The sequence below is a fragment of the Sinohyriopsis cumingii genome, unplaced genomic scaffold (assembly GCF_028554795.1).
Source record: "Sinohyriopsis cumingii isolate HCF-2022 unplaced genomic scaffold, ASM2855479v2 utg002256l, whole genome shotgun sequence".
NCBI lineage: Eukaryota > Metazoa > Mollusca > Bivalvia > Unionida > Unionidae > Sinohyriopsis > Sinohyriopsis cumingii.
This window is the reverse complement of record NW_028316171.1, coordinates 368516-393002: the sequence shown is the minus strand read 5'-3', so window position 1 is coordinate 393002 and position 24487 is coordinate 368516. Positions and strand designations below refer to the sequence as shown.

The 24487-nt window shown below is 35.0% G+C and overlaps 1 protein-coding gene across 1 annotated transcript; it reads right to left on the bottom strand.

The window, feature by feature from the left end:
- Positions 1–53: 53 nt before the first annotated feature.
- Positions 54–24487, bottom strand: LOC149770852 (protocadherin Fat 3-like). Its single transcript, XM_089949030.1, has 10 exons — positions 24459–24487; positions 22481–22683; positions 20672–20809; positions 12912–13037; positions 11947–12135; positions 9939–10132; positions 8316–9070; positions 6457–6545; positions 1553–1886; positions 54–1140 (listed from the first exon to the last, which is right to left on the bottom strand). The coding sequence occupies exons 1-10, from the start codon at positions 24485–24487 to the stop codon at positions 1116–1118; spliced, it is 2082 nt and encodes a 693-aa protein (XP_089805156.1). The 3' UTR covers positions 54–1115.

Sequence of the window (24487 nt, the reverse complement as noted above, 5' to 3'; positions counted from 1 at the left end):
ATCGTGTCAAGAGCAAGACAAAAACATTGGAAAAAAGGAAAACAAAACAAAAATGAGAAAAACTGAGAAAGAATTTTAGTTGAGTAAAGAAAATGGACAGAATAATACATTACAAATGAAAACGTTAAGCAATATCAGAGTTTAAATTAGAAAGACAACTATCCTTATGTTGATTTGCATAATGACGTCAAACTTATTTATGGAGACTGTAACAGGATACAAAGGCCTATTTCTGAAGACTGTAGCTGGGTACAAAGGTCTATTTCTGAAGACTGTAGCTGGGTACAAGGGACTATTTCTGAAGACTAGCTCAGTTCAAAGGATTCCTTCTGGAGACTGTAGATTGTGACAAATGCTTATTTCTTAAGACTGGCTGGATAGAAAGGTTTATTTCTGAAGATTGTTTCTATACATAAGGCGTTCTTCTGACTGGAGCTGATACAAATGCTGGTTTCTGAAGACTGGCTCAATACAATAGTTTATTTCTGAAGACTGTAGCTCAATACAAAGTCTTATTTCTGAAGACTTTGATCAATACAAAGTCTTATTTCTGAAGACTGTAGCTCAATACAAAGGCTTATTTCTGAAGACTGTAGCTCAATACAATAGTTTATTTCTGAAGACTAGCTCAGTACAAAGGCTTATTTCTGAAGTCTGTAGCTCAGTAGAAAGGCTTATTTCTGAAGACTGTAGCTCAATACAAAGGCTTATTTCTGAAGACTGTAGCTCAATACAAAGGCTTATTTCTGAAGACTGTAGCTCAATACAAAGGCTTATTTCTGAAGTCTGTAGCTCAATACAATGGCCAATTTCTGAAGACTGTATCGGTACATAAAGGGTTAGATACGAAGACTGTAGCTGGACACAAAAGGTTATTTCTAAAGACTAGCTGGACACAAGAGCATATTTCGAAAGACTTTAGCTGTACATATAGGGCTATATACGAAGACTGTACTGGACACAAAATATTATTTCTAAAGACTGTCGCTAGACAAAAAAGACTGTAGTTGAACAAAAATTCTTATTTCCGAATACTGAAGCTGTACACAGTATCTTATTTCCGAACATTATAGAAGGACACAAGAGCTGTTCTTTTTTTTATAAAAAAGCTTTGTTCAAAACGAATCAACCATCCAGGATCTGAAAAGAAGATGATAATGAAATAATATGAGGCACATGTCAAAGTAATTATAGTTATTATTTTTTTATTCATGTTTTTATGTAAAGATTCTGTTCCATAGATACTTTACGAAAATAAAAAAGCTGGAGTCAGAAAACATTTACAAAGGAAGTTAAAGTAAGCACACGTTTACATTTACTTTTGAGAGGACACCATACTTTATTTTACTGCTAATGCAACTTATAAATTTTAGCCAGTAATTAAAACAGTTTTAATACAGTGTCTCTCAAATACGTTTTTGTATAAAATATATAACTATGCATGTCACGTTACCATAATTTTCAATTCGACGCATGATGTCTGTAACATTCAGTATATTGTATTGCTTGATTTAAATGGTGTACTGAGAGAGAGAGAGAGAGAGAAAGAGACCTCCTTGGTTGTCTAATTTGGAATGGGGTGATTTCCCTTTCATCTTCAGGAATAGGGCTTGGTGCAACTCTGTTGTTCGTTTCGGGGTATTCATACTGCGCTTGACTAACGGAGTCATAGGGCTGTGGGGATACGCTGTGTCTCACAAGACTTGCTCCTCTTGGACTCTCAATAACTGGTCTATGCCGGGATAAAGTTGCCTTAGATTCCTTTTCAGCAGGTGTAGCCACAATCCGACTTGCGGGTGGAATGTAAGACACTGAAGGATTGTCTTCTCTGTCGACGATTGAAACGTCATCCTCATAATCGATCCGTTCGAATGTGGTTGGGTGACCTACACATAATGACAAAAGTAAAGAATTTCGCGTATACATTTAGCTCAGTGTTTCTTTTGTTATTCAAGTCTCTGGGTGTGGTGAAGGTATAGCAAAAGGGTTTCTAAAGTATAAATAAAAAGATAATAACCATAAGGTTGATTTGTACTTTTTTCATGCAGGTTTCCGCTCTGAAATACTGTTAAGATTAGTGAGCGAATCAATCAATTATATTTTCTAGAATAAAGAACATTTGGGTGATTTGTATCATTTCTTTTGTAGTCTTTATTTGTCAAAGAATATTTTTTGAGGGGAATATAAAGTTGGTGTATTTTTTGTTTGGTTTAGGTTAAGTTTGTTTACAACACAGATGGATAAAAATTATTTAATTTGCGTATTGTTTTAATTCCTGCGAACTTTCTTTGTCTATGTTTTGGGATAGGCCGTAAAAGATACCTTAGACGCTATATATTCCATCCCCAAAAAGCATGAAAAATATATGTAAAAAAGAACTGAATTATTTTGTCTATATTTCTCTGTAAGAAGTTCCGTTGTCTACTATAAGATTTTATGCACCCTAGAATTTGCTTTATGAGGCTAGGCGTAAATTCGAATGAAAGGAGATAATAAATACGAGCTTATACAATACAGCATAGCTTGCCAGTACACCAGTGTTAATTTACCACTAAAATGCCAGTACGATAATTTGATCTTCTACTTTATAAGGAAATTTCTAGATTGTAAGACAATTACTTTTTCGGTTTTCGTCATACAAAATGTTCACTATCAGAAAATCATGATTAACGGATAGATTTTCCCCAAACGTTCAATTAAGTTTGCACTGGAATGTCAGAAAATGGTAGACACAGGTGAACGGGTAATATAAGCAAAACAATAACTGGGAATTTACCTGATTCCTAATTTGTATGATCAGTATACAGACATGCAAGAGGATCTTTGCATTATATAATGCTCAACACAGTGATTCCAAAACATAGTCTTGAGTAACATCAATGACGCATGGATATAAGTAACAGGAACATAGTTTTGTGATTACTTAAAAATGGATTAAGTTGCAGTGCCTGAAAATCCACCTAAAGTAATGGTTACTGAAACACTTAGCAAGGAATGATGGAGAAAAGAACATACAGTTAGACAGATAATACAGATGGAAAAGCAGATGACGTAACACGGAATAACCCTTTCACATTTATTGTAGGGCATAATAAAATAAGCTGTGCTCTCTGGATGTAGTTGAAAAGTTGACTTTGGCCTTAAGGTAAACGAGAAATAAGATATCAAAACGTTGAATTGCTTTATGTTAAACGAGAAAAAGATTGTATCAAAAAGTTTAATTGGCCTTAAGGTAAACGAAAAAGATGATATCAAAACGTTGAATTGGCCTTAAGGTAAACGAAAAAGATTGTTTCAAAACTTGAATTGGCTTTAAGGTAAACGAGAAAGATGATAAAACGTTGAATTTACATTAAGGTATACGAGAAAGATAATAGCAAAGCGTTGAACTGGCCTTATGGCACACGAGAAATATGATACCAAAACGTTGTATTGGCCTTAAGGGACACGAGAAAAATGATATTAAAACGATGTATTGGCCTTAAGGGACACGAGAAAGATGATATCAAAACGTTTTATTGGCATGAAGGCGCACGAGAAAGATGATATCAAAACGTTTTATTGGCATTAAGGCACACGAGAAAGATGACATCAAAACTTTTTATTGATCTTAAGGCACACGAGAATGATGATATCAAAACGTTTTATTGGCATTAAGGCGCACGAGAAAGATGATATCAAAACGTTGTATTAGCATTAAGGCACACGAGAAAGATGATATCAAAACGTTTTATTGGCATTAAGGCACACGAGAAAGATGACATAAAACGTTTTATTGACCTTAAGGCACACGAGAAAGATGATATCAAACGTTTTATTGGCATTAAGGCACACGAGAAAGATGACATCAAAACGTTTTATTGACCTTAAGGCACACGAGAAAGATGACATCAACACGAGAAAGATGATATCAAAACGTTTTATTGGCATGAAGGCACACGAGAAAGATGATATCAAAACGTTTTATTGGCATTAAGGCACACGAGAAAGATGATATCAAAACGTTTTATTGGCATTAAGGCACACGAAAAAGATGATATCAAACGTTTTATTGCCATTAAGGCACACGAGAAAGATGACATCAAAACGTTTTATTGACCTTAAGGCACACGAAAAGATGATATCAAAACGTTTTATTGATCTTAAGGCACACGAGAAAGATGACATCAAAACGTTTTATTGACCTTAAGGCACATGAAAAGATGATATCAAAACGTTTTATTGACCTTAAGGCACACGAGAAAGATGATATCAAAACGTTTTATTGGCATTAAGGCACACGAGAAAGATGATATCAAAACGTTTTATTGACATTAAGGCACACGAGAAAGATGACATCAAAACGTTTTATTGACCTTAAGGCACACGAGAAAAATGACATCAAAACGTTTTATTGACCTTAAGGCACACGAGAAAAATGACATCAAAACGTTTTATTGACCTTAAGGCACACGCGAAAGATGACATCAAAACGTTTTAGTGACCTTAAGGCACACGAGAAAGATGATATCAAAACGTTTTATCGACCTCAAGGTACACAAGAAAGATGATATCAAAACGTTTTATTGACCTTAAGGCACACGAGAAAAATGACATCAAAACGTTTTATTGACCTTAAGGCACACGAGAAAGATGACATCAAAACGTTTTATTGACCTTAAGGCACACGAGAAAAATGACATCAAAACGTTTTATTGACCTTAAGGCACACGAGAAAAATGACATCAAAACGTTTTATTGACCTTAAGGCACACGAGAAAAATGACATCAAAACGTTTTATTGACCTTAAGGCACACGAAAAGATGATATCAAAACGTTTTATTGACCTTTAGGCACACGAGAAAAATGACATCAAAACGTTTTATTGACCTTAAGGCACACGCGAAAGATGACATCAAAACGTTTTAGTGACCTTAAGGCACACGAGAAAGATGATATCAAAACGTTTTATCGACCTCAAGGTACACAAGAAAGATGATATCGAAACGTTTGATTGACCTTAAGGCACACGAGAAAAATGACATCAAAACGTTTTATTGACCTTAAGGCACACGCGAAAGATGACATCAAAACGTTTTATTGACCTTAAGGCACACGAGAAAAATGACATCAAAACGTTTTATTGACCTTAAGGCACACGAAAAGATGATATCAAAACGTTTTATTGACCTTAAGGCACACGAGAAAAATGACATCAAAACGTTTTATTGACCTTAAGGCACACGCGAAAGATGACATCAAAACGTTTTAGTGACCTTAAGGCACACGAGAAAGATGATATCAAAACGTTTTATTGACCTTAAGGCACACGAGAAAAATGACATCAAAACGTTTTATTGACCTTAAGGCACACGCGAAAGATGACATCAAAACGTTTTAGTGACCTTAAGGCACACGAGAAAGATGATATCAAAACGTTTTATCGACCTCAAGGTACACAAGAAAGATGATATCAAAATGTTTTATTGACCTTAAGGCACACGAGAAAAATGACATCAAAACGTTTTATTGACCTTAAGGCACACGCGAAAGATGACATCAAAACGTTTTATTGACCTTAAGGCACACGAGAAAAATGACATCAAAACGTTTTATTGACCTTAAGGCACACGAAAAGATGATATCAAAACGTTTTATTGACCTTAAGGCACACGAGAAAAATGACATCAAAACGTTTTATTGACCTTAAGGCACACGCGAAAGATGACATCAAAACGTTTTAGTGACCTTAAGGCACACGAGAAAGATGATATCAAAACGTTTTATCGACCTCAAGGTACACAAGAAAGATGATATCAAAACGTTTTATTGACCTCAAGGTACACAAGAAAGATGATGTCGAAACGCTGACCTTATAAAAGAACAACACAGCAAAAACGTTAATCTCATAAATGTTATATATTTTGCATTACATACAGTTTCATTTATATTACAAAATTAACAAACGTATCCCCCAAGAAATACAAGCAAACAAACAAACAAGGGAACAAACAAAATAAGACAAAACCTGAAGTGGAACTTTTTTCAGGACACTGATTATATATGTATAAAAGTGAAATTAAAATAAACATTATTGTATGGATCTTTTATTTCTGAATTAGTTGAGGGTTTTTTTTTGGGGGGGGGGGAATTCAAAATATATTCGTGTGCGACGAGTCACTGATAATGTTTAAATACCCAAGGAACGTCTCATTGTCTCCACAATATTTATCTGATATTTGAATGGCTTGGCTTGCTGTGTGGTTTATATAGTTATCGATAGAAGTAAATTGTCGCTTGTGATGATTGCCTCTTATAAAATCATCAATTTGGCTTTTTCTATATAAGGTGCCCATTCATTTTCTAAATTTATACAATCCAGGTGTTCGCATTGTTTCAATGAAGATAATGTAGCGGTCCATTTTCAGTAATGTTGAGACAAATACATGAGAGAGAGAGAGAGAGAGAGAGAGTACCACGGGGTGAGTCTTTCTTCCTCTTCTTCTGCATGAGATTTGGTTGATTCTTGTACACTTTGGGAATAAACAGCCTGCGTGCTTCCCACCTTTAAGCAGAATAGAAAGCAAATTTAACAAATCTGTTTGACACCATACATAACTTTGTTCACAATACGCCGTTCATATAAATACAAAATGGTTTTTATGCGGTTTATTTTTCATAGTCATTCTTATATTAGTTTGTCTATGCATTTGTTATCGATGATCACCGATGCAACGTTTATATTACAAAGAATTATACGAATCTAGCACTGTTTCTTCGTACCTTCCTTCCTTCCATCCTTTATTTGTCTACGAACTCAAAAAAAGCCCAAACTACTCCAACATATAACCATTAACAATTGACTGGCCCACTTCAGATATAATTAGTATTGATAACAGAATCACTGACATCTAGTTCTGAGCTGATCCAAGGATTATTTTTGACTGCCTGTTTCTGTTTGGATCCAAATGTGAATCTGTTTCAAAGTTTTGCAGAGAAACGTTACTTTAACACTTTGTATTTATCTCCAACAGATGTTTATCTTATAAATTACAAATACTTGAAAAATAAATAATATTGCTTGAAGTACCCTCAAACATCAGATAATGATTATACATATCTCCCCTTTATAGTCTCCATTTTCAGTCTCCATAGTAAAGTGTTGCATAATTTGTGCAAACTTATATCGTCACTATGTAAGTCATATATAGACTGCATCCCTATCCAATTACTATGGATGACCTCTTATTAACGAAACCAGTCTTACAATGCAAAGAAGCCAAATGTTTTCCTCTTTTGAAATATATTTGCGGTCACCTGTGAACTTACTGATTATTTGGAAATGCGGACATTTATACATTTGAAAAAAAAGGTAATGCTAAGACTTCATAATTTTTTTGATTTTGCTCTCAATGGATACTCCGTTATGGTTATTATTTATTTAGATCCCTTCAACTCTCATTTGTATGATTTAAAATATAAAATTTAATAAACTGTGCAGCTGTATTTTTGCTCAAGTCCATCACAATTTTAAAAATTGAAGAAATTAAGGAATTATTGTACTTATTTGACTTCAGGGCTAATGTTAACCTCCAAGTATATGACAACAGTACAAATGTGTCGTAAGATACGTTCCTCACCTACCACTGGAATTATTTGGTTGGCTGGTCCCTATCCATCGCCCTGCCCCCCCCCCCCACAATTGCTTTTACCCCACCTATCCCGATCATCATCATCGTGTTATAGCAATTAGGATAAGGGTTAGAGGAGGGGTGGTGGTTCGGGAAGTTTGACTGACACTGTAAATAAGCAATTTCAAATGATCAAGAATATTCTAGGGTATACTCACCAACGTACACAACAAAATATGGTGGGTATTTTCACCCACGTACACAGCGACATATGGTGGGTATACTCACAAATATACACATCAAGAATACTCACCCACTTACACAGCAGCCTATGGTGTGTATACTCAGCCACGTACAGACCATCCTTAGGTATAATCACCAGCGCATTAAACAACCTCTAGTATACTCACCCACTTATACATGAACCTATGGTGGGTATACTCAACCACGTACAGACCAACCTTAGGTATAATCACCAGCGCATTGAACAACCTCTAGTATACTCACCCACTTACACATGAACCAATGGTGGGTATACTCAACCACGTAGAGATCAACCTTAGGTATACTCGCCAACTTAAAAAAACAAACAAGATATGGTGGGTATTTTCACCCACATACAGCAACCCATGTTAAACTCAACCACGTACGCATCAAGCTATGGTATACTCACCGGCGTACACAGCAACCTATTGTAAACTCACCCACGCACACAGCAGCAGCTCTCCTTACAACTGCACCTCTTCGAGTGTTTAAAGCAAAGGTAAAACATGTAGGCTGAAAGCCAGATCAGACTGACAAACGCCATAACTGTTGGGACAAGCCAAATTATATTTGTATAGGACTCGGTGAATAACATAGTCCGGTCGGTTGTTATCGTAACGGTTGTCGTGGAAACAGGAACCTTAACCAGCACGGAAGCACTTCCAACATGACCAGCCGAGTCTGTTGCACGCGCGGTAAATGACAGATCAGCCCCGATATAAAGAGGTGCGAGTGTTTTCAATACATACACCGATCCGTCATCAGTGATCATAAAGTAAATATCCGTCAACATACTCTGGTCCAGGCTGTATGTGATGATGTCACCGGTGTTCGTGTCATGATCAGTTGCGGTTAGAGTGAATGCCAGTGTCCCTACTGTAGTTGAGGCAGCCACATAAAACGTGTAAGAACTCAACTGGAAGGAAGGTAGGTGGTCATTAACTAACGCAACAAATATATTAAGCCGCATTTTAGCCGATAGTCCGCCTTTATCTTCAACAGTGACATTACACCTGATGTCAGATGGAGTTCCAGTGGTGTCAAGGTCATAGACGCCTTTAAAGGACAATAGCCCGGATGATGAAGTCATAGAAAAATAATCAGTATAGGCACCACAATCCAAACCATATGCCAGGGTTTCGGACGCGTCGACATCACTCGTTAGACTATTCACGTTGAGGAACATGTAGTTGCTCTATAAATAAATTTTTTAAAATAATAAATAAATAATAAATTTGGCGATAAATACGTGGGCAAATTATTAAGCATACAATTTAATCTTTGTTACATTCAAAATCCTCCTACAAGTTTTGTTTTAGGCTTTTCTAACCATTCATCTATCAGCGTAACGAACTGTGCATATAGTGTTTGACTCGTTATCTGTCATTCATGACTACATAAACCACACGGCGGAATAATTTACCTAACAACTGCTATGTATACTTACGCCAAAAAAGTTATTTGCGTAATAAGTAAGATTAACTTCTTAAAACCATGATAACATGGTAGAGAAGGAGGGCTGTAATACATTAGAAAGTATAATAAATGCAATTTTGTATAATTCGTACTATGCGCAAGTCTTTGAAAAACACCCTGAGACTGTCATATATAGCGTTATGAAGTAACTGAGAAAATGAAATTCATATTGGCACGACTGGACGCAGATAATTGCCAACAAAATGTAACGCCTTGATGTTATCTGCCAAGTTATTAAATCGCTGTTTACAATTGCTATTAATAAAAGGCTTTTGTCGTAAATGCACCATTTTCCTTGCAGCTTGAATTTATTTTATTTAAAAAAAATCATTGCTGCTATTAAACGATCCTGAGAGAACAAAGGTTCTTTTCAAAAATGGAGGCCAATTATGTACCAGAATATTGGTATCAGTTTCATGTATATATTCCTAATTCGTCATTACAATGTAAACTGTATCTAAGTCATAACTTCACATAAAACTGACACATCTTTCCGAAAGGGCAAACTTGTGTTAAAATTGATTTCACGACCAAACCACTTGATATAAAAAATATATAGTCTACAATGCAGAACTGATCTATCTTACCGTGCGCCCTTCCTGTTCATAGACGTTATATTCAGAATACAAAAAATACGGAGCCTCGTTTTCGTTTTTGATGACAACAGTAAGAATCTCCCTGTCGTAATGCTTATGATCGCCCACAGTTATTGTTAAGGAAAGTGTTGATGTGCTAATAGCTTCGTAATTTATTAACTTGTATGCTGTTTTCAGTACACCCGCTGAAACAAACATTTGGACTGATTTAAAATGTATTGCATACCTATCAACCTCTATCTACCTACCTAACTACCTACATACATACATACGTACATACATACATACATATATACTGACAGACATACATACAAAAATGCATACACACGCAGACATACATACGTACAGACATACATACATACATACATACATACATACATACTATTATTGGTGAAGTTGAACTCTGATAAAGAAGAACTGGCTATGGAGACCGACTAAAACTCACGAGAGAAACGAGGTGATTCGTATATACATAGATAAAGACGTTATAAATTTGTATGCTGTTTTCAGTACACCCGCTGAAACAAACATTTGGACTGATGTAAAATGTATTGCATACCTATCAACCTCTACCTACCTAACTACCTACCTACCTACATACGTACATACATACATATATACTGACATACATATATATATACATGCACACACACGCAGACATACGTACATACATACATAAATAAAGACATACATACATGCATACATACATTTATTGGTGCAGTTGAACTCTGATAAAAAAGAAATGGCTATGGAGACCGACTAAAACTCACGAGAGAAACGAAGTGATTCGTATATACATAGATAAAGACGTTATAAACTTTAGTATATGAGATATGTTACAAGGTATACTTTTACCTATGATATATAAGTTGTAACTTTAACTGCAATCTATGCTACAGTTATACATTTACCTATGATGTATTTTATAAGTTATACCTTTACCTTGGATCTATGTTATAAGTTTTAAATGTATCTACTATCTATAAATTATAGATTTATAAACGATCGAAGTTCTACGTTTACTTACTATCTACGTTATAACGTCATGCCTCTACCTACAATATATGTCATATCCGAAATTTCCCAAAATATTAGAAGTATTTTGTACTGACACCGAAAGTAATATGGTCTTCGTAATTTGCATAAGCATGAAAGACAATATCACCGAATAAAATTGTTTAAGCACGAAACAGAGGACGATGGCATAAAATTGTATCAATATGGAAAATAAGACAACTATAGGAACTTGCATATTTATGGAAGAGAGGATGGTCAAATGAAATTGTAGAAATATGGATGAGAGGGAAACCGAATGAAGAGAGGAGGACCGATTGATTTTGGATAAATATGGAAGAAGGAAGAACAAATGGATTTGTATAGGAATTGAATAGAGGACGACCGAATGCACTTGTTTAAATATGGACGACCGAATACAATTGTTTAAGCATTGAAAAGACTTTACCGAATGAATTTGTACAAGTGTGGACGAGAGGATGAGTGCATGGATCTGTCTCAGTATGGAACAATCGGAACATCACTTAGCCAATTCCGCTGGGTCGTGAAATAACCTCGGAAGTAGTTATAGGATTATATATCAATTTGATGTGTTTGGTGATTCGCCACTGACGGAGTGGCGCAGCAATGGCGAGCAAGTACAGCAGTGGCTGAGATGGTTCCAATTCTGACTTTGTCTCCTTCAGACGCGACATTATTCTATGTGAGCAAAAGTAATTACAGTTTTCAATGGCGACTAATTACATCCGAGGTTTCTTTCTCTACTTCACGGAAACGGCAGAGGGTATTTCGATTGAAGTATGAAGAGAGTACGACCGATGAGTATGCAAGAGAAGACGATCGAATGAAATTGTATATATTTGGGTAGAGAGGACAACCAAATACAATTGACGAACAGTTAAATTTCTTACAAATACTAATGGTTTTCGTATATTAGAAAAGAAAGGAAAAAGAAAGAAAAAAAAAAAAAGAAAATGAAATTCACTGTAAGGATTAAGGGCGAAATAGCTGAAAGCCTCTCCTTGCAGACAGTTGTATGTATAGGTCAGTGTGTCGGCAGAATCAGCGTCATAAACGGAAACAGTCATCAATGAGGTTCCAAGTGGGGTATTTTCACGCACTTCCAGATTGGGGGTAAGGGGAACATTCAATATCTGTGGAATATCGTCTATATCTGCAATCATAATAATAATAATAATATTAATAATAACAATAATAATAATAATAATGACTTTTTTTGCAACAATGATTACTGAAGCAACCCTTGAGGAATTAACTTAGGTGAAAGATTGTTGTAGGGAAAAGTTTAAGCCAAAACTTTCTTCTTTAAAAGTATCCTATTTTGAGATTGGACCTTTAAAACCCTTTCATTATCACACCCACATGCGTCCCCCATCCCACATAGACCATCGCCACGTTGCCACCTCTCTTTCTGAATCTAATATATAAATAAAATCAACACAACAGTAAACATCAACAGTTTGTATTCATTGTTGCAAACGTTATGATGAAAATAAATGAATTAAACATTTCACCAACGTTTTGGAAAATAAAGTGCCGTGTAGACCCTTACTTACATCTATTGCAGTCTATGTGTTATTTTATCTGTGCTACGTTAACATTACTCCTTTGCGTAAACTCTTAAAAAGTATAGACGTTAATACCAATTGCTTTTAACAATTTAGTAGTCTTTTTTAACCCCCAAATATGAATTTAATCATGATATTCTTTGTAAAACTATACTCTGTGGTTTTTCTTTCCCATTACACATTTCATTCAAGGATCATCCAACAGTAAAATCATATGTGTTTTTAAAAGCATTCCATCCGTGACATTGTTTTAGTTACACGTGGAATTGTCTGGTTTACTAATGTTAATCTCCAGCCGATGACAATAAGCTTAAGCTAGGAATGACTGTTCTCAGTTTAGAAACGGAAGTACTCAACTTACTAGCTATATTAACGGTCAGATATTTCGGACCCACGACGTTGTTATGTGTATCAGTCACGGTGGTACTGAGCTTGTACGATGCAGTAGTCCATAGCAAAAGCCAACTGTTCAGTCGAAGATGTCCCGCTAATAAAATAATAATAATAATAATAATAATAATAATAATAAAAACAAGAAGAAGAAGAAGAAGAAGAAGAAAATTAATAATTCTATTAATAACGCTTAACTCTAATCAGTAAGATGGACTGACCAGTCCGTTCAAGTTTAATTCAATCAATAAACTGCACTGGAGCATCATGCCGCAGACGTGTATCATGTTCCACCCAATCATCAGACGTGTATTATCATGCCCCACCCAATCATCAGACGTGTACCATCATGTCCCACCCAAACACATTGTCTTACCACCAGATCAACCATCCCTAACACTAACCTCTTAATGGTGAGAGCTAAAATGAGGCAGTTGCTAGAACCATTTTATAAGCCATTGGTACGACTTAGCAGGGTTTCTAACCCGCGACCTCCGCATCTGAGGCGGACACTGTAACCATTTAGGCCACCTGAACGGTCCATCAGTGAATACTTTATTCATTCATGAACCATTCCGGTAGCCTAAGTAGTTAGAATGAATGCATGAACGTACTTCAAAGTATGAATGTACTTTAAGCATGAATGTGCTCTAGGTACGAATGTATTCTACATCTAAGTTCACTCTAAACAAGAATGGACTCTATGCATGAATGCACTCTACGCATGAAAGTGCTCTAAGTATGAATGCACTCAGTGCATGAATGTAATCTAAATATGAATATACTCTACGTATGAATACACTCAACGCATGAATGTACTCTTAAGTATGAATGCACTCTATGCATGAAAGTACTCCAAGTATGAATTTACTCTAAGTATGTATGCAGTCTAACTATGAATGTACTATAGATATGAATATACTCTATGTATAAATGCACTTCGTGAATGAATGTAATCCGAATATGAATGCACTCTATGTATGAATGTACTCTATGTATGAAAACACTTTATGGATTAATATAACCCAAGCATGAATGCACTCTAAGTATGAATGAACTCTAAGGATGAATATACTCTAAGAATGAATGTACTCTAAGCATGAATGTACTCTAAATGTAAATTCACTCTAAGCAGGAATGCACTCTATGAATGAATGCACTCTACGTATGAATGTACTCTAAGCATGAATACTCTCCATGCATGAATGTATTCTAAGTATGAATTTAATCTAATCATGAATGTACTCTAAGTATGATTGCACTCTAAATATGAATTCCCTCTAAGCATGAATGTATTCTGAATCTAATTTCACGCTATGTATGAATGCACTCTACGCATGAATATACTGTAAGTATGAATGCACTCAATGCATGAATGTACTGTAAGAATGAATGCAAGCTACGCATGAATGCACTCTATGCATGAATGTACTCCAAGTATGAATGTAATCCAATTATTATGAATGTACTCTAATCATAAATATTATCTAAGTATGAATGCACTCTATGCATGAATGCGCCCTAAGTATGAACGCACTACATGCATGAATACACTCTAAGTATGTATGAAATCTACGTATGAATGTAGTCTAAATACGAATGTGCTATATGCACGAATGTGTAACAATGAATGTAGTCTATGCATAAAGGCACTCTATGAATCAATGTTATCTAAGCATGAATACACATTAAGTATAAATTTACTCTACTGTAAGGATGTATCAACTCTAAGTATGAAACAAGTATAAATATCAATGTAATGGAAATAGTAATGTACCCTAAGTATGAGTGTATTCTAAGTAGGAATGCACTCTAAGGATGAATGTACTATATGCATGAATGAAGTCTTTGAATGAATGCACTCTATGCATGAATGCACTATATTGCATGACTGTATTCTAAGAACGAATGCACACTACGCATGGATGCATTTTAAGCATGAATGCATACGATGCATAAAGCACTCTATGGTGGTTGTACTCCGAGTACGAATGTACTCAAAGCATGTATGTAATCTAAGTATGAATGTGCTCTAAGTATGGATGTACTCTAAGATGAATGTGCTCTAAGTATGTATGCAATCTAAGTATGATGACTATACTCTAAGTATGGATATACCCTAAGATGAATGTACTCTAAGTATGAATGCACTCTAAGCATGATCGTACTCTAGGTACGAATGTACTCTATGTATGAATGTAATCTAAGTCTGAAGGCACTCTATGTATGAATGAACTATATGCATTAATGAACTCTCAATGAATGCACTATATGCACGAATGCACTCTAAGCATGAATGTAGACTATGCATGAATGCACTCTCTGCATGAATGTACTCTAAGTATAATGTAATTAAAGTATATGTAATCTCATTATCATGAATGTACTCAAAGTATATATGTAATATAATTATTATGAATGTACTCTATTTATGAATGTACTCTATGTATGAATTTAATCTAAGTATGAATGTACTCTAAATATGAATGTACTCTAAATATGAATCTACTATATGTATGAATGTACTATGAGCATGATTGTACTCTAAGTATGAATGTATTCTAAGTATGAAGGCACTCTAAGTATGAATTTTCTCTATGTAGGAATGTACTAGGCATTAATCTACTTTAAGTATCAATGCACACTATACGCGAATGCACTGTAAGTATAACTGTACTCTATGCATCAGTGTACTCTAATTATGAATGTTCTCTACGTATGTATGTAATCTGAGTATGAATATACACTAAATATGATGTACTTGATGAATGAACGCACTCTATGAATGTAATCTAAGCATGAACGCACACTCAATATGAATGTACTCTATGCATGAATGTACTCTACGTATGAATGCACTCTATCCAGGAATGCATTCTAAGTCTGAATGTACTCTATGTATGAATGCAGTCTAAATATGAATGTACTCTAAGTTTGAATGTAATCTAAATATGAATGTATTATATGCATGAATGTACTCTAAATATAACTGCACTCTGTGTCGGTATGTAACCTAATGATGAATGTACTCTGAGTATGAATGCACTTTATGTATGAATGTATTCTAGGTATAAATCAATGCACTCTAGGTATAAATGCACTCCAGATATAAAAAAGATATAGGCAAATCAGCTGCGTAATGCGCTGAGAAAATAATTAGGCCAAGTTCTGACTGTCTAAATCCTTTTAGTATTTTCCCAACATTAATTGATTGCTGATACAAATACATTAATTGATAACGTCTTCTATTTACAATGTAGATTGATATTACACAAGTTATTGGAAAAACACATGAAACATTAAGACACACAAATACAATGTTACATACATATGTACAACGAAGTTTCTAAATTAAGAATACTATGTTATATTCTGATGGACATGTCTGGATACCAATCATATTGTTCTGTTATATTAGTCATGTCAAAATGCCTATCAGAGTGTACTATTCTATTGCACGTGTATGCATTCCAGTCATAGTTTATACGGCGTGTCTAAATGCTTATCACATTGTACTGTTCTATTGGACGTATATTCAATCCAGTCATAGTTATACAGTGAGTGTGTAAATGACAAACCTGAATGTTCTGTTTGGCGCTTATGCATTCCAGTCATATTGTTCTGCAGGGTGTGTCTAAAGTCCTTTCAGACTGTTATATTCTATTGGACGCATATGCGTTCCAGTCATATTTTTCTATAGGGTGTGTCTAAATTCATATCCGTGCCTTAGCCATTACGTCACCTCCAAGTTCGAAATTAATTCAGAGAGAAACTTGCCGCGGTGGCATAGGCTTAGATACCGGAAAACCCGACATTATAGCATATCAGTGCTACTACCCAAACAGTTTTTTACAAAGAGACCACCGATATTCAATCAGAACTAAAATGGTCAAAATTTGGGCGGGTTTCCCATGCAGCCAGACATTATCATGTTACATTCATTTTATAAGAATCAGTGCTAATTTGGACGTGACAAGAGTAGGTCATATAGAAGTTGGGAGACACTTGACTGCACTCCGAGATCAAATTGTGCACTCGTAAAAGAGCGGGAAAAGAAGTTTTAGGAAATTCAGACGAGTTTTGAAACAAAGGCTTCCGAGGTAAAATATCTTCTCTCGAATCTGTTCTCACGTTACTAACAAAGTGTTGTAAGATTTATACGTTATTATGTGCATTTAATATAGTAGAAATTTAATATTCTATGTATAGCTGTCTTATCAACACGTCGTAATGTAGCGTATTAAGTTCTTGTTGGGTGTGTCTTAATATATGTCATATTTTGTGGTTTATTGAACGTGTCTAAATGTCTGTCAAATTGCCATGTTATAATGGGCGTATCTGATTGTGAATCATATTATTCTTTACACTGAGGGAAATGAACCAGTACTCGCCGGTGTACCTCAGAACGACGGTCCGATTTCATTATCCTCATATGCAAATACTAGAACCCATATCTTATTAAAACTATTCTTATACGAGTAAAACGACACTGAAACAAAATATAATGAAACAACAATAACAAATGCAACAACGTGTACTTGTACTACAATTTGCCACTACTATCACTACTATTAGAGTTCCAATTGACTCACACTATATTTACAACACCTGATGAAACAAGGTACGTAATAATATAAATATACTCCACTGTGTACTGGGCATCTTCCACCTTTGCCCCCTTCACAGTTATTACTGTATCACATAATGCAACCGCACTTTGAAAAATAGAAACTCTTTCTAAAAGGAATGTGAACTGTTTATAAAGTCAAGATAATTTCAGATTGCTTAATGACGTATCAAATATATTGAAGAATCTGTTTTCTTCGTTGCAAATGCTCTGTTAATAGTGAATATGCGCACATCAAAATGGTAAACAGAATATTGTGACGTAGACTCGCTGTATTTGGTGGGAAGTACTGATAACATGTGTTTAGTTTGAAATACAGCTGTGTAATTCCCTCGGGACAATGGCGAGCAGACATTGCAATGAAGAGAGTTTAAGAGAGTATGAGCTGAGTGATTATAATGAAGAGAGTTTAAGAGAGTATGAGCCGAGTGATTATAATGAAGAGAGTTTAAGACAGTATGAGCTGAGTGATTATAATGAAGAGAGTTTAAGACAGTATGGGCTGAGTGATTATAATGAAGAGAGTTTAAGACAGTATGAGCTGAGTGATTATAATGAAGAGAGTTTAAGACAGTATGGGCTGATTGATTATAATGAAGAGAGCTTAAGACAGAATGAACTGAGTGATTACAAAATCGCAAAGGAGTTATGACATAATACTATTTTTATTTTTATAATGAGGAAGTAGGTTATGTTTTCGCAAAGTCAGAAGCAAATGGAGATGAGATTAAATGATTGTTTTTAGGAAGCACGGAGGGATTGATGTAACTGAAAGACCTAGAGTTATATTAACAGCAGGCATTTATATAACTGAGAGGCCTAGTGTTCTATTTACAGCAGGCATTCATATAACTGAGAGGCCCAGTGTTCTATTTATAGCAGGGATTTATATAAATGAGATGTCTAGTGCTATATTTACAGCAGGAATTGATAGAACTGAGAGGCCTAGTGTTCTGTTTACAGCAGAGATTGAAATAACTGAGAGGCCTAGTTTTCTATTTAGAGCAGGTGTTAGTGCAGAGAGGATGACGGGAAATTTAAAGAAGACTATAAATCAATGAAAATCTACACTAATAATTAAAACTACTGCAGGAGAAAACATTATTCTTAAACATTATCTCCAATTGTAATACCAATATTCAATTATTGAGACACTCTCTGGGAGCTACATTTCGTGACTTGGTTTGCGTAATTGCCGCTCCCATTTGGTTACTATCGTAATGTGACGTCATAGTTCTGAATATTATTGTACTATACACCACCGTTCTATATTAATGACGTCGGTGCGTACCCTCAAAGTATTCTAGATGTAGCTGTACACAATTTGTCGGTTAGGTTTTCTGTTCATGTTTTGGTAAGCAGTTCATACACCGGATAACCACATTCCAGCTGCATAGGGGCTTTAAAATCATCTGCACATCGCTGATTCCTTATAATGGGATTTAGCCAAAAATCACGTGGAGCAAATGAAGGATGGATGGAGGATCTGGCAAAATCTGGATACCGTGCCCCTTGATAAAGTCTGTCAAGACCGTGGGCTTCTGCTATGGTTCATTGTCAATGAGTAAATGGGTACCTCAATTACAGGTGTGCGGACGGATGGTTCTTTTGATGGAATAAAATTGTCCAGTGAGACTGTGGTAGTGGCAGAGTTAGGCACATGCATCTGGACGACAGGGCCTTTTACATCGAATACGTATAAAATGCTCGTCAAAGTCCGACTACTTCGTTCTTGCTGTGGTCTAGGCTCGTTTTCTCCGATCCCATTTTTATTATTTTCTCGTACGTTGGGTCCAATCCAGTAGAGAGTCAAATATGAGAAAGAGTGGCTAGAGACGATAGACTGAGATTGTCACATTATCATTGTCACCATGTTTCGTCATCTATGAGAATCTTGTTCAAACGTCCTTGGTCGCACTTTTCATATCTGGCGAATAGCTGTTTGATGACTTTATATATATATATATATATATATATATATATATATATATATATATATATATATATATATATATATATATATATATATATATATATATATATATATATATATATATATATAGGTGCGGCAGCATACACTTGCACAGTTGTCTTATCTATCGACATACATTAAGCTTAATATGAGGGTCAAATCAAAGCACAAAAAAATTATTTAAAAAGCATTGAAAATCAAAAATAATAAGAAATAAACATCACAGAAAACAAAGCAAACAAACAAATAAACAGAGAAAATCAGCTTCGCTGTATAAAATACTTTAGACTTTAAATGTACCCCACGCATCTGTACGCGTCTTCGCCATCAGTAAAGGCAGTTTTGAGTCAAATCATGTCCACCAAGTGAGAAATAGCATTTGTTATAATGAACGTTTCTTAAAGGACGCAGGGGAGGGGGTACATGGGGAGGGATGAACAACTTGCTGACTGGAGAGGGAAAGGAACATTGCATGCCGGCTGCAGTTGAGGCGGTACACTGCTTGCCGATTTGAGAAAAGTTAACGTAAATTTCACAGTGACTCATACTTCCATGAAGACATTTATTTGTTTCCTTGAAATATCTGTAAGTATCATTTAGCCATTTTCAACCATTTTGATCAGTCTGTTTTGCATTAAATTTACAAAACTACACTATTTCTAATAAAGTCAATCAAATTCATTGTTTCACAAAGTAAACATTAATCGGAGTTAAGAATACGATTTTGTGTGCTTTTTAACGAAATCTAGTTTACCTTGTTTGTGCAGGAACTTTGCAAAACCTACTAAAAATTAAAACATTCATTCTGATATTTAAGTAAAGTAAGATCTCGCTGTTTACAAGCAATGAACTAAATTAAAGATCATGTTATAAATCAAGGGAGAGCAAAGTCCACAATCATTAAATTGGTGTTTAAACACTGGAGACTTAAGTTTAAATAATAATTAATAATACTCATATTCTGTTGTTTTACTACATAATCAGGTCTAGAGATTGACTGCCAGAACTTGATTTTGGATATAGCTGTCGTTTAGGGATTATCCACTTGATAAGTGGAATTCTCGTCCAATTTAAAATCTGACCAATCAATTGTCTTTCATGACTTTCATAGTTGAAGAATGACATGACTTACAGTACATCAGTTGAAATGGACATCCACTGGGACTGCAGGTCATCGAATAAGTCAGCATATCATTGTCAGCATCCGTGGCAGACACTCTAAATAGTGTGTCCCCAATGTACGCGGTGTGAGCGTCAACTGTTATAGTGTCTGAAAATTAGTAAGACTGCGTTATTTCTTTGACATAATCAGTGATGAATACCTTGTACAAAAAATTATGTTTATAAAATTATTTTTTTAGATATTTATTCCTAATAAAAACATTCTGCACTGTTTCCTTCTTATTATGTTTTGTCATTGAAATATTGCATCGCTAACAAACATCTTTATAAATTAAACTGCAAAAGGTATCCTTAAATATTCTAGCATTCCTCTTTCTTTCGAAGATAAACAAGCACTTATCAATTCCTTTTGTACATCTGCAGATGGAAGAAGTCCAACCAAATGTATATAATAACTGGCAATTAGGGAAACGATTATCACAATCATAATATACAAGCTATGAATATTTTAACATTGTATATGTTTTCTGATGAAAAGTGATTTGAAATAAGCTCGCTGACTTTACGGTTTCATATTATAGAAATAAGCTGGCGGACTATTTTGTTTCATATTCCAGAAAAGAAAGTTGGCGGACTATTTTGTTTCATATGGTATAAAAAGGGACCCATATATGTGAGATTTTACAATATTCGAATCATATCAGCTCTTGATATAGCCTTTGTTTGGAAGCAAAACTTAAATTATTCTCGTTCAACCAGACTATCGCTTGGGTATGTGAGAGATTCGCTACATTGCTTTACTGCTCTCGTTAATGAAAGAAGGCGCCCCAGCTTAACTTTGTAGAAGTGAAATTATAAAGATATATCTAAAAATCTCAAGCTTTCTTTTCGTGTATTTTATGCAATCTGTCAAGTAAAATAATAGTGAAAATTTAAATAGATACCATTTAGCTCCTCTACTGTTGTAGCAAATGCCTCGATCCGCCAGTAAAAGTGTACATGTATATGACGTCTTCTTATCATCACAATTACTTAATGCATCATCTCATTTTATGAGCCAATGAAATCGTTTTACCAGTTTTTCGGGTAAACGTCGTTGTGGCTCCATGATGAAGTCTACTTTATTTTATATATATATATATATATATATATATATATATATATATATATATATATATATATATACACACACACACATTTTAATTTATAAGACCCCTCGTAATGCCTTGTTCGCACGGAACCACCCAAGAGTCTGATTGATAGGACTAGATATGCATGAGGTAACTACTTAAAATTCCATCGCTATTATAATCATAATCTGCTAGAAGCTTGACCTAATTTGTTTCCTTTATATGATGTATTGATTCAGATAAAGTTTACCATACATTTAGTACGTGTTATACGCATCATTTCAGTAAATACCAATGTTATGTCAAGAACTAGATTTAAGGTGTGGTGACTTTCAGGCATTTTCTCTGTATTGACAGACATGGATCCCAAGAACTTAAGCTTAGTAAAGAAATAACGCCAATACCAAGATTTATGCTAAACAGTTTCATATTCATAACAATACTGGATGTCACAATGGCTCACTGATGCATGCCTGATTAACAATGAATAGGTTGCGTGTTTTAATCCTGGAAAGACCAACCCAGCTGAACATCACCGATGGTACTTGGAGCAAGGAAATGTACTCCCATTGCCTAGGAAGTGAATAACTTTTAATGTATTGATGTGCTGTTACAGACAAATAAATCAATGATAGTTGATCCAGTTTGTAAAAATGTATAATGATGGTTGTCACAACTTGTTAACTTACTGTCAAGGTTTGTAAAAACTGGAGCTGAGCTCTTGTTTATGTTGACAGTTAAAGTTGACGAGGCACTTCGTGAGGATTCTGTGTCAACACACTTCACGTTCACGGTATATGATTGTGTTGTTGCATAGTTGAACTGGGGCCACTCGTTCACATAGACACCATAAGCTGCAAAGAAAAGGAGGAAGAAATCTTTGTTGCTATAGCTGAATAAGAAAAAAGGCAAACTGAGCTAATAGAAGTAACAGAGGCGCTCTTATATAGTTTTATTTATATTGCTTCCATTATTGCAATAAATTTTTATACTACTATGCTTTATTTTTGTATTTTACTTTAAAAAGTCAGGCTGTATAAGAGCAAAGGGTTGATGTCGTACATTTCATTTCTCTTCAACTTTATAGATTTTACTAAAAATTCAAAATAAAAAGAAAACACTAGAAAACAATAAAGACGAGACAAAAATGGCTAAATTAAAATTTGAACTAACAAGAAAGACATACTTAAGAACAATGGTAATCTTCAACCATTCGTATTGAAATCTTTAACATATTAAATACAGTTGCAACAGATTCAGTTGATATGCAAAATATGAAATTAAAAATTTTACAAACGGAATCATCCGATATTTAATAATCGTAATTATTATGTGCTCATTCGTTTTCTCTTATAGGTGTGTATTATCAGAATCGTGCAATATTTCTTCATACTGCACAGTTTCATATTGCACGACACGTTTTTCTAAAAATAGCATCTTGTGTTAGGAACAGCATTCAAGTGCATAACAATATGTTATCTATAACTGGCAATAACAATGGCAATAAATGTACTTACCTTTCTGCCTCGTGATTTTCATAAAAATATGCTTTGTTAGTTATTTCTGCTAATCAGAATTACATGTGTGTCAATAATCGATCCACAACGCGAAACGATACTACAGTTTGGATTACATTTCTAACAGAAATCTCACTCCAAAGGAGAATATACTGCATTACAAATCGAAATGAATTTGAGATTCCCTTAACAGACAATATTTGTATACTATATCTTTATCTGAATCTCAACTAAAATATTGTTTTTCTTTCTCCAAATTATGATTCTAAAATATCAGTGACAATATAGAAAAACGTGAGCAGCTTTCATCAAAGCCAATCGCCCCAGCCGCATGTACATATCCAGCTAATATCCAGTGCCGTCACTAGGGCTGGTGTCACCCAGTGGGGTAACTCATGGCTTCACTAGGGTTGGTGTCACCCAGTGCGGTAACTAATGGCGTCACCCTCATGGACCTCCTGCCGTAACAGACCATACAGAATCCATAGTAATGTCATTCTGGTGTCACCTCCTCTGATGTTGTCACTCGGTGAGGTCCGAACCCCTCCGCCAACAGCCCCCTAGTGACGCCACTGCTAACACCTATAGTCCATCCCAACAAGAAGAGCAGAATTTAGCTGGTTCGACAGAACAACAAATTTCTTCTATTCCAGACCAACTGGAAAGTTTTTCAAGGCGCAGCCATTCATAAACTGACTATAAATTTCAATTTTAAGTAGAACAAAATGAAATTTCTTTTTAAACGAATGACGTAGCTTGCTACATAGTTCAAAATTCGCTGGTTGGTGATAAGTGAGCTTGGATATGGTTTATGTGTATTAATTTAACTATGCGTGTGTGTTTACTTTGCAACCTAGCAGAAATTTAAATATTTTGCTACTTCTAGTTTTCTTTTGATTATTCAGTCCTAGGTAGAAAAGGAAAATGAGTATGTAGCAGAAAAGGTCTCTCAGTTGGTGAGGAAAATATGAACTCTTAAAGTATCGCCATACAGCTTAGAATGGCTTACGCGTTATTTCCCATACAATGCAGTGTCCTAAAATTATATATTGTTAAAGTGTATATTTGTACACAAAGAAACTTATATTCTTAGAGCTGTTCCAGACTGATGTTTATTTCTAAAGGACACAGAGTTATTGCAATGGCTTACCTTCTCAACTCTCCAAATTTATTTCGCAT